Source organism: Mus musculus, chromosome 10, assembly GCF_000001635.26.
Source record: "Mus musculus strain C57BL/6J chromosome 10, GRCm38.p6 C57BL/6J".
Taxonomy (NCBI): Eukaryota; Metazoa; Chordata; class Mammalia; order Rodentia; family Muridae; genus Mus; species Mus musculus.
In genome coordinates, this window is record NC_000076.6 from 52098131 (window position 1) to 52112303 (window position 14173).

At 41.0% G+C, this 14173-nt stretch overlaps 1 protein-coding gene across 7 annotated transcripts in view; it reads right to left on the reverse strand.

Annotated features, from left to right (window-relative positions):
- The window catches only part of Ros1 (Ros1 proto-oncogene), a 150536-nt gene that overhangs the window by 53268 nt on the left and 83095 nt on the right, over positions 1-14173 (reverse strand). For 5 of the 7 annotated variants that reach the window (XM_017313858.1, XM_011243147.2, NM_011282.2 and 2 more), the window contains 3 exons: positions 3579-3778; positions 1867-2011; positions 540-772 (listed from right to left, as the gene is read on the reverse strand). In XM_017313858.1, the coding sequence (XP_017169347.1) occupies positions 540-772; positions 1867-2011; positions 3579-3778 (578 nt within the window). Of the gene's footprint in view, positions 1-539; positions 773-1866; positions 2012-3578; positions 3779-14173 lie in introns of those variants that run through there. The other 2 variants (XM_017313859.1, XM_017313855.1) reach the window with 2 other exon arrangements.

Sequence of the window (14173 nt, forward strand, 5' to 3'; positions counted from 1 at the left end):
TACTATTGCTGATACCAAGAAGTACTCGCATACTAGAGCCGGGCATGGCTGACCTCTGAGAGGCTCTGCAAGCATCTCACTAAGAGAGATGACGATATTTACAACCAACCATCGGACTGAACCTGGGGACCCCAACATAAGAGTGAGGGGAAGAATTGAAGGAGCTAAAGAGAATTGAAAACCCATAGAAAAAATGCTATCAACTAACCAGACCCCCCAGAGCTCCCAGGGGCTAAACTACCAATCAAAGAGTATACATGGATGGGTCTATGGCTCCAGCTACATAGCAGAGGATGGCCTTATCTGGCATCAGTGGGAGGGAAAGCCCTTGGTCCTGTAGAGGCTTGATGCCCCAGCATTGGGGGATGCTAGAGGAGTGAGGTAGGTAGGTGGGTGGGGGAGCACCCTCTTAGAGGCAACAGGGAGGGGGATGGGATGGGGAATTTGTAGAGGGAAGACCTGGAAGGGGGACAACATTTAAAGTGTAAATAAATAAAATAACCAATTAATTTTTAAAAAGTGCCCAGGACACTCAATACCTTCATCACATAGAGCTGTCCACCAGATAGTTTAGTGATGAGCAGAGAAAGCTTGGCACTTGGAAATTCACCCTGTCTTAGAGGAGTCTCAGGAATGGGAGCCAGGTATGACATAACCAGCTGATAGCGGACTGACTCTTTTGGTCCGTTTGGCTTATGGGATTCTGTCCAGAATACATGGAGACTGGTGTCCGACAACACAGTTGCGTTGATATGACAAACTGCCCCAGGCACTGAAATAAATAGCATCGAAGGATAAGGAACATTGCAACAGTGCTAGGTGGTGGAAAGAGGCAAGAGAGTCAGTTGAGGAACAGTGCTGTCATGTGAAGAGAACGAGTTACAGAGGTCCAAAGGAAAGTTGGCCACTTACATAATGGGAAGTGAGCAGGCTGCCTGAAAAGATGTTGTCTATTTTTGCCTAATGACCAAATCATTCTCTGACCCCAGCTCAAGTCTACAGGCAGTGATGAACTATGAAATTTGAGACGGCTTTGTGACAACCATCAAAAACAGCTGAAAGAAATGATTTCCAGCCTTTGGATTCTCATTCTACTATTTCCAAGACTGTAAGGCTGCATTAGTTTAAGCCCAAGGGCACTGGGCATATTTCACATTATATCTTGTTTTTCCTATCCTGCCACATGTGCAGAAACCTCTGGTTACATGGGAGGAGAGTGACACTGCCTGGCAGGACCAAAGCATGTGCTCCTTGGTCCATCTACATTTTGATGTCTTCCCTTCTAGTTACATTGTGCTTTGCTGGACTCTATTCTGTCAAGAGTGCAAGCCAGAATCAAGTCTCTCAAGTGTTTCCCCAGAGTTAACAGCTCTTATTGAGGGGCTGGCAAGATGGCTCAGCGGGTAAGAGCACTGACTGTTCTTCTGAAGGGTCTGACTTCAAATCCCAGCAACCACATGGTGGCTCACCACCACCTGTAATGAGATCTGATGTCCTCTTCTGGAGCGTCTGAAGACAGCTACAGTATACTTATGTATAATAATAAATAAATCTTTGGGCCAAAGCAAGCAGGGACTAAGTGAGTGGGGCCAACCAGAGCGAGCAGGGTTGACCAGAGTGAGCAGAGGTCCTAAAATTCAATTTCCAACAACCACGTGAAGGCTCACAACCATCTGTGCAAGCTACAGTGTACTCATATACATAAAATAAGTAAATAAATCTTTTTTAAAAACAAAAAACAGTTCTTACTGAACTTTAATGTTTCACCCCCATAATGGTGATTACTTAGCATTCAGATAAAAAATAGAGACATGGGCATCACACATAGAATTCCACACTAGAAACCCACAGCAGCCCATAGCTCACCTCCACTTTTAGTTTGTCCTTGAATCTCTTTTCCAAGAGGTAAATGTTCTAAAGGCTCTGAATAATAGTTCTTCACAGCTATCTGAATCATGTACATTGAAAATGGCTGCAGACCTTCAATCCGGGCTACATTCTCCTGTGATTCCTGTCATTGAATTTTTCATTAAGTATTTGATTCTTGTATTTCATACAAACCACTGTTAGTGATACTACTGTCTTAATCTAACAGACTTGACTTGTTTACAGTCTCCATGAATTAGCGACAGATGATTAGCAGGCAACCCTCCTCAGCAAATGTGGAATGTCTCACCACACAAGGCAGTGAGATCCCGAAGAGAGACAGCACTTCATTCTCATTGCCTCACAATGTGGGACTGTCAGTTTGCAAACTTGTGTGAACATAATGAAAGATCAAATAAATGCTGTTAAATATCCTCAGAAATCAAGTCTAATGGACTGAACAACATCCTGGGGGCTCTGTTTCTCAATGCTGCCTGTGCTTTCATGCAAACTTTATATGCCCCAGTACAGGGGAATGCCAGAGCCAAAAAGTGGGAGTGGGTGGGTAGGGGAATGGGGGGGAGGGTATGGGGGACTTTTGGGATAGCATTGGAAATGTAAATGAGGAAAATACCTAATAAAAATATTTAAAAACAAAACTCCAAGAAGGTTTCTGAACATGTGCTTTGGTGCCACTCTTGGCAATCCTGACTGGGTGGTCTTGTGTGAAGCCAAGGCTAAGAGTACCTGACTTTCACTTGTCTTAATCATTTTACAGACAGGAAACTATAGTTGGTCTAATACCAAAAGTGTCCTGCACTATAACATAGCTTATTCAGCATAGTGTACACTTTATGATAACACACAGTGTCTGTTGCCCAAAGCTGATGATTAATTACCATTCTTTAAATTGGTTAAATAAAACAATTACAAAGAAAAATATTGAACACAGATGAGTCTGTTACCCTAATGACCAAATGGCAACCAAACATACTGGTATTGAAGTGAATAGAGGCAACTCATCCACCCAAGAAATAACTACATCTAGGCACGGTGATATATGCCTGTAATGTCATATATTACACCAGAGGCAAGATATCCCACAGTAAACACAAGACCAACCTGGCCTATGGGGCTAGTTTCCTGCCAGTTCGGACTATAGAGTAAAATGATGTCTCAGAGAGACAGAGAAAAACAATAAGTGCACTGTCTACTGCATGTCTACTATTCCACACATCTAGGAAAACAATGACAGATAACAAGCAGATGGAGTCCATAGAGTACATATCACAACACAGAACAAGTATACAAAAATATAATTTATATTTTATATTAGATAAATGTTATAAAAGGAAGCAAAATAGTCACATTCTCCCTGCCTGAGTCGATCTTTGGCTATTCCATTTAATGACTAGGTCATAAGAACAAGCTCTATAACTCTTGGGGACAATTAGGGAGGGGAATAAACTTTGTCCTCTCAGGACCTGCAAGAAACAGTTACCATGACAACCCATAGCTAGTGTTAATAAGTTTTCCTAATGTTTAGCTTACTCTCAGGCAAGAAGGCTAGAAACTAGTATGCTTTGATCAGTCATTGGCTAGAAGAAGTTTTAAAACAAAGCTTAAAGTATCTTTGACCAAAAACATGGTTGAAAGGTTTACATCAAGTAAGAACATTGTAAAAAGACAAAAGCAGCCAGCTCTAGGCTTACCAGCATTTTGTGTCTCCTGTCAGAGCTGTTTGCCCTATTAGCTTCCATATAGTAAATCAGGTATGTTGACGTGGGGTGGGTAATACCATGCCACGTGAGGTTTGTCTTGACTGGAGGTAATTTGAGTGTGAGGCTGGTGTTGGTGGCATATAATATAGTTGCTTCTACCATATCTGAAGCTAGAGACAGATATGCTTTATCTAAAATAATAAGAAAAAAAAGAAGGAATAGTAAGTTTATCTAACAAGGGTAACAGCAAATGTTAGAAACAAATTTGTGGAGTACACAGAACTTTAGATTGCAATGATAAATATGAAATGCTTTTGATATTGTGTCTACTTTGAGACCCTGGCTTTAGCACACTATCCTGGATCCTCCCCAGTGCACTCCTCCATTTTCTCTACAGTCACATCTATCTGATGTTTAGCATAGAATACCCAGAGGAAACTCATTTTCTAAAGTTCAGTTGCACAATCTTGGTCAGCGTCTACCCTGTGAACCCTCCAGGGTGGCATTTGCCTCACTGATAATGAAGGGCAAATATTCTGTAAGGTATCCCTGACTCTCACTGTCTCCCTATCTAAGATGCAGCCACCATATCGCTAGGGGCAGGAGCAATCTTGTAAGAACTTACTAGAAGACATGTTAGCAAAGTTTGAGGCTAGCAGCCATGGTGCACATGCTTGTAATAATAGCACTTGGGAGGCAGAGGCTCAAAGGTTTAATGGTAACATTTGTGTATGACATGTTATTGCACTCTTAAATTCACGGTAGCTGTGACCAACTGCAACACATCACCACAAAATGTGATGTGTTGACACCCTGTCATTAAAGTGGGAAAGACTCATAGAGTCTCTATAAAGATTTATATACAAATAACGGTTGGTGATAAAGAGATATTTTCTTTGGTGATAGGGTCACTGATAAGTATACATGCTTCTATAAACAAATTCTGATGCATTCAACTGTAAATAATGCTAATGAAATCCATTGGTTTACAAAAAAATAAAAGACAGGTAAGTAGAAAAATACGGTAAGGGGTCTGGCAAGATGGCATAGTGGATAAGGGCACTTCCTACAAACCTGGCAACCTGAGTTAGATCCCTTGAATCCAAGAAGAACAGAAAGGACTCCTAAAAATTGTCCTCTGACCTTTACAGATGCATCATGACAAGCATAAACCTGCATTCACACACACACACACACACACAGAGAGAGAGAGAGAGAGAGAGAGAGAGAGAGAGAGAGAGAGAGAGAGAGAGAGAGAGAAAATAAAAACTTTTTAAAATTATATGAAATAGTAGAAGGGTGGCAAGATGAAGAGGAAGAATATGAGAAAGAGTGAAAGACTAGGAGAAGGAAATGGGTGGGTATGATCAAAGTATGTTATGTACGTGTGTGAAACTGCCATAATGAACCCATTTTATGTACAATTAATATGTTCTAATAAATACATTAAAATAAAAAAGAGCTTGATGTCAGCTTGAATGCCATAATGGGTTTAAGACTAACTTCAAGTACCTAGACAGACCATGTGTCAAAAAACAAGAACAAACATATAGGGAAAACAGAAATCAAGGTCCTAGTGGCATGATAGAGTACCTATGTATAACACGCAACCAGATATGTCACACCCTGAACATACACTGAGGGAGCAGTAGCCACATAGACTACAGTAGGGATAGAAAGGGCTGTGTGCTCTAGCCCTCACAGTGGCACACCACAGTGAAGGTTTCCTTTCTTCTAGTTTGTGGCTGCTTCTGTGAGAAAACATTGATCAAGAGCAATCTGTGAAATGGAAGAGATTTATTTCAGCTTACAGCTTATAGTCCACAATCAAGGGAAACCAAAACAGAAGCATGGAGGCAGGGCTTGAAAGCAAACTCCATGTATTAATACCGCTTAGTGGCTTGAGCCTTGTGGGTAGCTCAGTCTACTTTCTTGTATAGCCCAGGACCACCTGCCCAGGGGTAGCACTTCCCACAGTGGGCTAAACCTTTCTACAACAATCACTAAGGGAGAAAACACCTCACAGGCATGGCCACCACTCAGTCTTATGGAGACAGTTCCTCAGTTAAGGTTCCTTCTTCTAGGTGGCATTGTGTTAAGTTGACATAAACTAACCAGCAGAGTGGACAAATTGACAAATTGGCAGGCTTTTTTTGGAGGGGACTACAGGGGTATTTTCTAGGGGTATGGCCTAGAAAAGGCTGCCAATTTCTGTATTAGTTTGCTGTTCTGTTGCTGTAATAAAACACCTATTAAAAACCAATTTTGAGGGAAAGGGGGTTTATTTCTACTTTACAGACTTTGCAATCTGTCAGTGAGGGAATCCAAGTCAGGAACGGACTCTGGAAGCAGGAACTGGCCCTGAGGCCAGGCAGAAGCACTGCTTACTTGTTTGCTCCTCATACCCTGCTCAGCCTCCTTTCCTCTACAGTCCAGGACCACCCACCCAGGGAAGGCATCACCTATAGTGGGCCGGGCCCTGCTACGTCAATCATCCATCAAGAAAATGCCCCATAGGTACATCCACATGCCAATCTGTCTGATTAAAGCTTCCTCATCCGTGGTGACTCGAACATGGGTCAGGTTGACATACACTAACCACCACATCACTGATGCCGCTAAAATCATGTCTCTGTCACATGCAGCTGACTATAATTCTGATCCACTCACCTGATAAGTACTACGTAAGCTGTCTTCTAAAACACATCATCGTTATACAACGATGCCAACCACTGGCAAATGCGATTTTATCTGAAACCTAACAACTCTATACCCACTCCTTGACCAATTGTCTACTGGAGTTTAAAAATTACGTCTCCTGTCCACTGTTCTGTCTTGTCTCTTGACTCTGCAAAATTGTATTTTATTCTGCTCACATTGCACTGTCTGCAAGCTAGCTAGGTTTCTACCAGTCTGCACCCTGGTGCAGGCTCCCTCCACAGTCTGGAATGATCTTCTCCATACATCATATCTTCAGGGAAGCCCTGACCATGCTCTAATGCAGGGGAGAGCATTACTTCTGTGTCCCCATCACAGACTTGCTTTCTTCCACCATGACACTGGATACATTCATTTTTAGTTTGATGCTTTATTGCTTATCCAGCAGTGGAATGTGGAGCTTCGGAATCTCAGACTGAACTTGCTCAGAGTTCCGGAAGTTAGAGTGACACATTTTAGCTACAGTTTTTCCTAACTGGTGCTTTGCAAACTATAAATGCACCCCTTGCATCTAACAAGAGACTTAAGAGAGGGATGTCTAAGCACCAAATACTTGATTGGTCCCACGCCTCCACTTCTCTGAGAAGGTGACTCCAGTTCTTCTACAGAAAGTTATCTAATGCACAAATATTTATGTATCATTCTACTTCCTAGCGCTCCACACTTCAAATGAATGTTATCTATTATCATAGATCATAAGCTGTTGCGAAATGACCCTAATGTGGAGATTCCAGTTATGGACTCCAAAGTGAGCAAAGCATGCTCGCCTAGACCTACACCTTTGATTCCTGAGAAAAGGGAGTGAACAAAGAACCCGTGATTCTAACTTTGAGGACACTGGGAAGGCCTGAGGATTTGGAGAAAGATAATTTCACTAATGATACAGGACGGGCCACTCTTCAGTTACATGATGCTATTCATTTGTGCTGAATTCTAGTCTAAATAAACAATGGGATCCTTATATTAGGGAAAATGGGACAAAAAATTTAATTCAAAAAATTAAAGAGTGATGTTATGTGTTTTTATTCAACTAAAATGGCAGATATATTGAAATGTTAGAAATGTCATTTGGTAGGTACTGAAGGAAAAATTTCACTTCCTGTCCATACCACACACACCACACACACCACACACACCACACACACCACACACACACACCACACACACACCACACACACACCACACAAACCACACACACACCACACCACACACACACACACACACACACACACACACACACACCGTCTCCCTTCTACTGTTCCATCTTTCTTTTTTTTTTAATTAGGTATTTTCCTCGTTTACATTTTCAATGCTATCCCAAAGGTCCCCCATACCCACCCCCCCAATCCCCTACCCACCCACTCCCCCTTTTCGGCCCTGGCGTTCCCCTGTACTGGGGCATATAAAGTTTGCAAGTCCAATGGGCCTCTCTTTGCAGTGATGGCCGACTAGGCCATCTTTTGATACATATGCAGCTAAAGACAAGAGCTCCCGGGTACTGGTTAGTTCATATTGTTGTTCCACCTATAGGGTTGCAGTTCCCTTTAGCTCCTTGGGTAATTTCTCTAGCTCCTCCATTAGGGGCTGTGTGACCCATCCAATAGCTGACTGTGATCATCCACTTCTGTGTTTGCTAGGCCCCGGCATAGTCTCACAAGAGAGAGCTATATCTGGGTCCTTTCAGCGAAATCTTGCTAGTGTATGCAATGGTGTCAGCATTTGAAAGCTGATTATGGGATGGATCCCTGCATAGAAGGAGTTACAGAGACAAAATTTGGAGCTGTGACGAAAGGATGGACCATCTAGTGATTGTTCCATCTTTCAAACCCTTTACATTTTGAACATGCTATTTCAGGAGCAAAGAAACTAGTAATTGCCTAGAGTCTCCAGCAGATGGAGGTAAAGCACTCTTCCCAAATGGACCTAGCGCTTGGTAAAGGGGACGCTTCCCTCCACACTAATGAGAACATCTTAGACTGTAATGAGTTTCTGCCTCCCTTAGAACATTTTCTGTTAGGTATATGTTGGGGCTGTTATTCAACATCAAACAGAGTCTGCATCTTGTTTTCATTCCTCCCCCCACCCCCCCATGCACATTGGTTGCTTTATTTCCTTGTTTAACCACAAACTTACACTGTACTACTTTGTGCTAAAATTTGCTCTTCTGTTTGACTTACAAAGCCCAATTACAATTACTATGTAATTCAGAACATATAATTATCATGCAGACAAAATTTAATTTTTTTAAATATTTCATTGTTTTGGTGGAGTCCTTAATTGAGTTATTTTACTAATTGTCCGCATATTTATAACCACTTTTCCATTAGTTCATTTATATATTCACTTTATATTCCAATTGTAGGCCACCAAACCCTAATCAAGTGGCCACCTCCTGTCATCAGGCAGGACTTCCAGTGGAGGGTGGACACTGACTGATCCACAAACCTTCAACCCAAAATTTATCCTGCCTACAGGATGTAAAGGGATAAAGATGGAATAGAGATTGAAGAAATGACCAACCAATGACTCGTCCAACTTGAGACCCATTCCATGGGAGAGAGCCAGTCCTTGACACTATTAATGATATTCTGCTATGCTCGCAGGCAAAGGACTAGCATTTTCTTTTCTTAATCAACAATTTTTTCTAGTGCAGTTTGGAGTTCACAATAAAATTGATATGAAGTTGGAGAGCTCTCACATACATGTCCCAATTAATGCATAGACTCCCTCATTACCAATAATCCCCCCCTATAGTCAATGAGCCCACTGGAAAATGTTATTACCAAAAGAGCATAGTGTATATCAGGCTTTTCTGTTGTTCTGTATGTTTGATGATTTAGAAAATGCCCTATGGCATGGTCCCACACTTAACGTTATCCTACAGAGGCATTTCACTACCTTAAACACACTCTGTGTTCCACCTACATATCCCTTTTCCCCTCAACTCCTAGCTAACACTGATTTCATTACTACCTGATCTAGTTTGCCTCTTAGCTGCTATGAAAAATGCTTGCCAAAACCAACTTGGAAAAGAAAGAGTTATTTGGCTTCAAAGGTGTACCCTTGAAGCATTCTACAGACTTGACAGATCACTTGCTAGTTATTTGAGTGCTTGTTATTTGGGGAAGCCACAACAGGAACTGAAGCAAGAGACTGAAAAAGGGACACTGCTTGTTGCCTTGCTTCTTCTGGCTTGCTCTCTGGCTTCCTTTTTCTCCCAGACCCATCTGCCTAGGGATGTGGTCACCCACAGTGGGCTGGACCCTCATACATCAAATAGCAGCTAAGAACATACTGAGAAAGAGAAAAGGGGGTGGGTCCAGGTGGTAGACAAAAGTAGATGAAGGGGAAATAGTAATCAGGATATACTATATGAGAAAAAAACTATTTTCCATAAAATAAGAAAAAGATGATGACCCATAGGCCAGTCTGATGGAGATAATTCCCCAATGGATGTTCTTTCTTCCCAGGTGACTCTAGTTGGTGTCAAGTTTGACAAAACCAAGCAACACACTGTGGCTGTGATTTCTGCATTTGCAGAATGCCATGCAGCTGTAATCATATAATAGGTGAGGTGATCTTTTCAATTTGGTCTCTTTCACTGATTTCTATGATTGCGTGTTTTCTCCACATCTTTTTACAATTTCATGGCTCCTTTCTTTTTTTTTTTTTAATCCAAATATAAACCTTTAGGTTTCTAATTCACCATTAGCTAATTTGGGGGTTGATTAAAAGGTTTTCTTTCTAACTTAACTTGTTAGAAATATTCTCCTTTCACCATTATATTCCTTTTATCCCTCTGTAAAAGATTACCTTGACTATATTTATGAGGGTCTGTCTCCAAGCTGTCTACTTACACTATTGTTTGTTTAGCTATATTCACTGTCTTTCAATGCCTTAGGGCCTTGATAACTATAACTTTGTATAAAGAGTTCAGGTTAGCTCATACCTATTGACATTACACTTTTCCTTTGATATTATGTTAGTTTCTTTTTTAATCTTCACATAAACATTACAATGTGCTTCTCAATATCCACGAGATCGTTTCCTGGATGCTGAAAGACTGCATTGAACTGACAGATCAAATTAGGGAGAGGCAGCATCTTGACTTTATATCCATGAATGTAGTCTCTGTAAACATTCACTTCTTTTTAGTACTCCCACCAGAATTTGGTAGAACTTGTCATATACGGTTTGTACATATTTCATTAGACTTATATACAAGTATTTCATTTGGGGAGATGACAATACAAATAGTCTTACTTTATTGCAAATTTGACTGGTTTGTTGCTGAAAAAAATTAAATTTTCAGCATTCTACAGACTTGACAGATCACTTGCTAGTTTTGAGAGAAATGTTTTTGCCATATTTTCCAGATTTTCTGTGTAATTGTTCATGACATCTGAAAATGAACACTGTGTTATTTCTCCCTCCTCAGTCAATGTGCTCTTTTTTTTTCTTTCCATTTTTTATTAGGTATTTAGCTCATTTACATTTCCAATGCTATACCAAAAGTCCCCCATACCCACCCACCCCCACTCCCCTACCCGCCCACTCCCCCTTTTTGGCCCTGGCGTTCCCCTGTTCTGGGGCATATAAAGTTTGTGTGTCCAATGGGCCTCTCTTTCCAGTGATGGCCGACTAGGCCATCTTTTGATACATATGCAGCTAGAGTCAAGAGCTCCGGGGTACTGGTTAGTTCATAATGTTGATCCACCTATAGGGTTGCAGATCCCTTTAGCTCCTTGAGTACTTTCTCTAGCTCCTCCATTGGGAGCCCTGTAATCCATCCATTAGCTGACTGTGGGGATCCACTTCTGTGTTTGCTAGGCCCCGGCATAGTCTCACAAGAGACAGCTACATCTGGGTCCTTTCGATAAAATCTTGCTAGTGTATGCAATGGTGTCAGCGTTTGGATGCTGATTATGGGGTGGATCCCTGGATAAGGCAGTCCCTACATGGTCCATCCTTTCATCTCAGCTCCAAACTTTGTCTCTGTAACTCCTTCCAAGGGTGTTTTGTTCCCACTTCTAAGGAGGGGCATAGTGTCCACACTTCAGTCTTCATTTTTCTTGAGTTTCATGTGTTTAGGAAATTGTATCTTATATCTTGGGTATCCTAGGTTTTGGGCTAATATCCACTTATCAGTGAGTACATATTGTGTGAGTTCCTTTGTGAATGTGTTACCTCACTCAGGATGATGCCCTCCAGGTCCATCCATTTGGCTAGGAATTTCATAAATTCATTCTTTTTAATAGCTGAGTAGTACTCCATTGTGTAGATGTACCACATTTTCTGTATCCATTCCTCTGTTGAGGGGCATCTGGGTTCTTTCCAGCTTCTGGCTATTATAAATAAGGCTGCTATGAACATAGTGGAGCATGTGTCCTTCTTACCAGTTGGGGCATCTTCTGGATATATGCCCAGGAGAGGTATTGCTGGATCCTCCGGTAGTACTATGTCCAATTTTCTGAGGAACCGCCAGACGGATTTCCAGAGTGGTTGTACAAGCCTGCAATCCCACCAACAATGGAGGAGTGTTCCTCTTTCTCCACATCCTCGCCAGCATCTGCTGTCACCTGAATTTTTGATCTTAGACATTCTGACTGGTGTGAGGTGGAATCTCAGGGTTGTTTTGATTTGCATTTCCCTGATGATTAAGGATGTTGAACATTTTTTCAGGTGCTTCTCTGCCATTCGGTATTCCTCAGGTGAGAATTCTTTGTTCAGTTCTGAGCCCCATTTTTTAATGGGGTTTTTTGATTTTCTGAAGTCCACCTTCTTGAGTTCTTTATATATATTGGATATTAGTCCCCTATCTGATTTAGGATAGGTAAAGATCTTTTCCCAATCTGTTGGTGGTCTCTTTGTCTTATTGACGGTGTCTTTTGCCTTGCAGAAACTTTGGAGTTTCATTAGGTCCCATTTGTCAATTCTCGATCTTACAGCACAAGCCATTGCTGTTCTGTTCAGGAATTTTTCCCCTGTGCCCATATCTTCAAGGCTTTTCCCCACTTTCTCCTCTATAAGTTTCAGTGTCTCTGGTTTTATGTGAAGTTCTTTGATCCATTTAGATTTGACCTTAGTACAAGGAGATAAGTATGGATCGATTCGCATTCTTCTACATGATAACAACCAGTTGTGCCAGCACCATTTGTTGAAAATGCTGTCTTTCTTCCACTGGATGGTTTTAGCTCCCTTGTCGAAGATCAAGTGACCATAGGTGTGTGGGTTCATTTCTGGGTCTTCAATTCTATTCCATTGGTCTACTTGTCTGTCTCTATACCAGTACCATGCAGTTTTTACCACAATTGCTCTGTAGTAAAGCTTTAGGTCAGGCATGGTGATTCCACCAGAGGTTCTTTTATCCTTGAGAAGAGTTTTTGCTATCCTAGGTTTTTTGTTATTCCAGATGAATTTGCAAATTGCTCCTTCTAATTCGTTGAAGAATTGAGTTGGAATTTTGATGGGGATTGCATTGAATCTGTAGATTGCTTTTGGCAAGATAGCCATTTTTACAATATTGATCCTGCCAATCCATGAGCATGGGAGATCTTTCCATCTTCTGAGATCTTCTTTAATTTCTTTCTTCAGAGACTTGAAGTTTTTATCATACAGATCTTTCACTTCCTTAGTTAGAGTCACGCCGAGATATTTTATATTATTTGTGACTATTGAGAAGGGTGTTGTTTCCCTAATTTCTTTCTCAGCCTGTTTATTCTTTGTGTAGAGAAAGGCCATTGACTTGTTTGAGTTAATTTTATATCCAGCTACTTCACCGAAGCTGTTTATCAGGTTTAGGAGTTCTCTGGTGGAATTTTTAGGGTCACTTATATATACTATCATATCATCTGCAAAAAGTGATATTTTGACTTCCTACTTTCCAATTTGTATCCCCTTGATCTCCTTTTGTTGTCGAATTGCTCTGGCTAATACTTCAAGTACTATGTTGAAAAGGTAGGGAGAAAGTGGGCAGCCTTGTCTAGTCCCTGATTTTAGTGGGATTGCTTCCAGCTTCTCTCCATTTACTTTGATGTTGGCTACTGGTTTGCTGTAGATTGCTTTTATCATGTTTAGGTATGGGCCTTGAATTCCTGATCTTTCCAGAACTTTTATCATGAATGGGTGTTGGATCTTGTCAAATGCTTTTTCTGCATCCAACGAGATGATCATGTGGTTTTTGTCTTTGAGTTTGTTTATATAGTGGATTACATTGATGGATTTTCGTATATTAAACCATCCCTGCATCCCTGGAATAAAACCTACTTGGTCAGGATGGATGATTGCTTTAATGTGTTCTTGGATTCGGTTAGCGAGAATTTTATTGAGGATTTTTGCATCGATATTCATAAGAGAAATTGGTCTGAAGTTCTCTATCTTTGTTGGATCTTTCTGTGGTTTAGGTATCAGAGTAATAGTGGCTTCATAAAATGAGTTGGGTAGAGTACTTTCTACTTCTATCTTGTGAAAAAGTTTGTGCAGAACTGGAATTAGATCTTCTTTGAAGGTCTGATAGAACTCTGCACTAAACCCGTCTGGTCCTGGGCTTTTTTTGGCTGGGAGACTATTTATAACTGCTTCTATTTCTTTAGGGGATATGGGACTGTTTAGAAGGTCAACTTGATCCTGATTCAACTTTGGTACCTGGTATCTGTCCAGAAATTTGTCCATTTCGTCCAGGTTTTCCAGTTTTGTTGAGTATAGCCTTTTGTAGAAGGATCTGATGGTGTTTTGGATTTCTTCAGGATCTGTTGTTATGTCTCCCTTTTCAGTTCTGATTTTGTTAATTAGGATTTTGTCTCTGTGCCCTCTAGTGAGTCTAGCTAAGGGTTTATCTATCTTGTTGATTTTCTCAAAGAACCAACTCC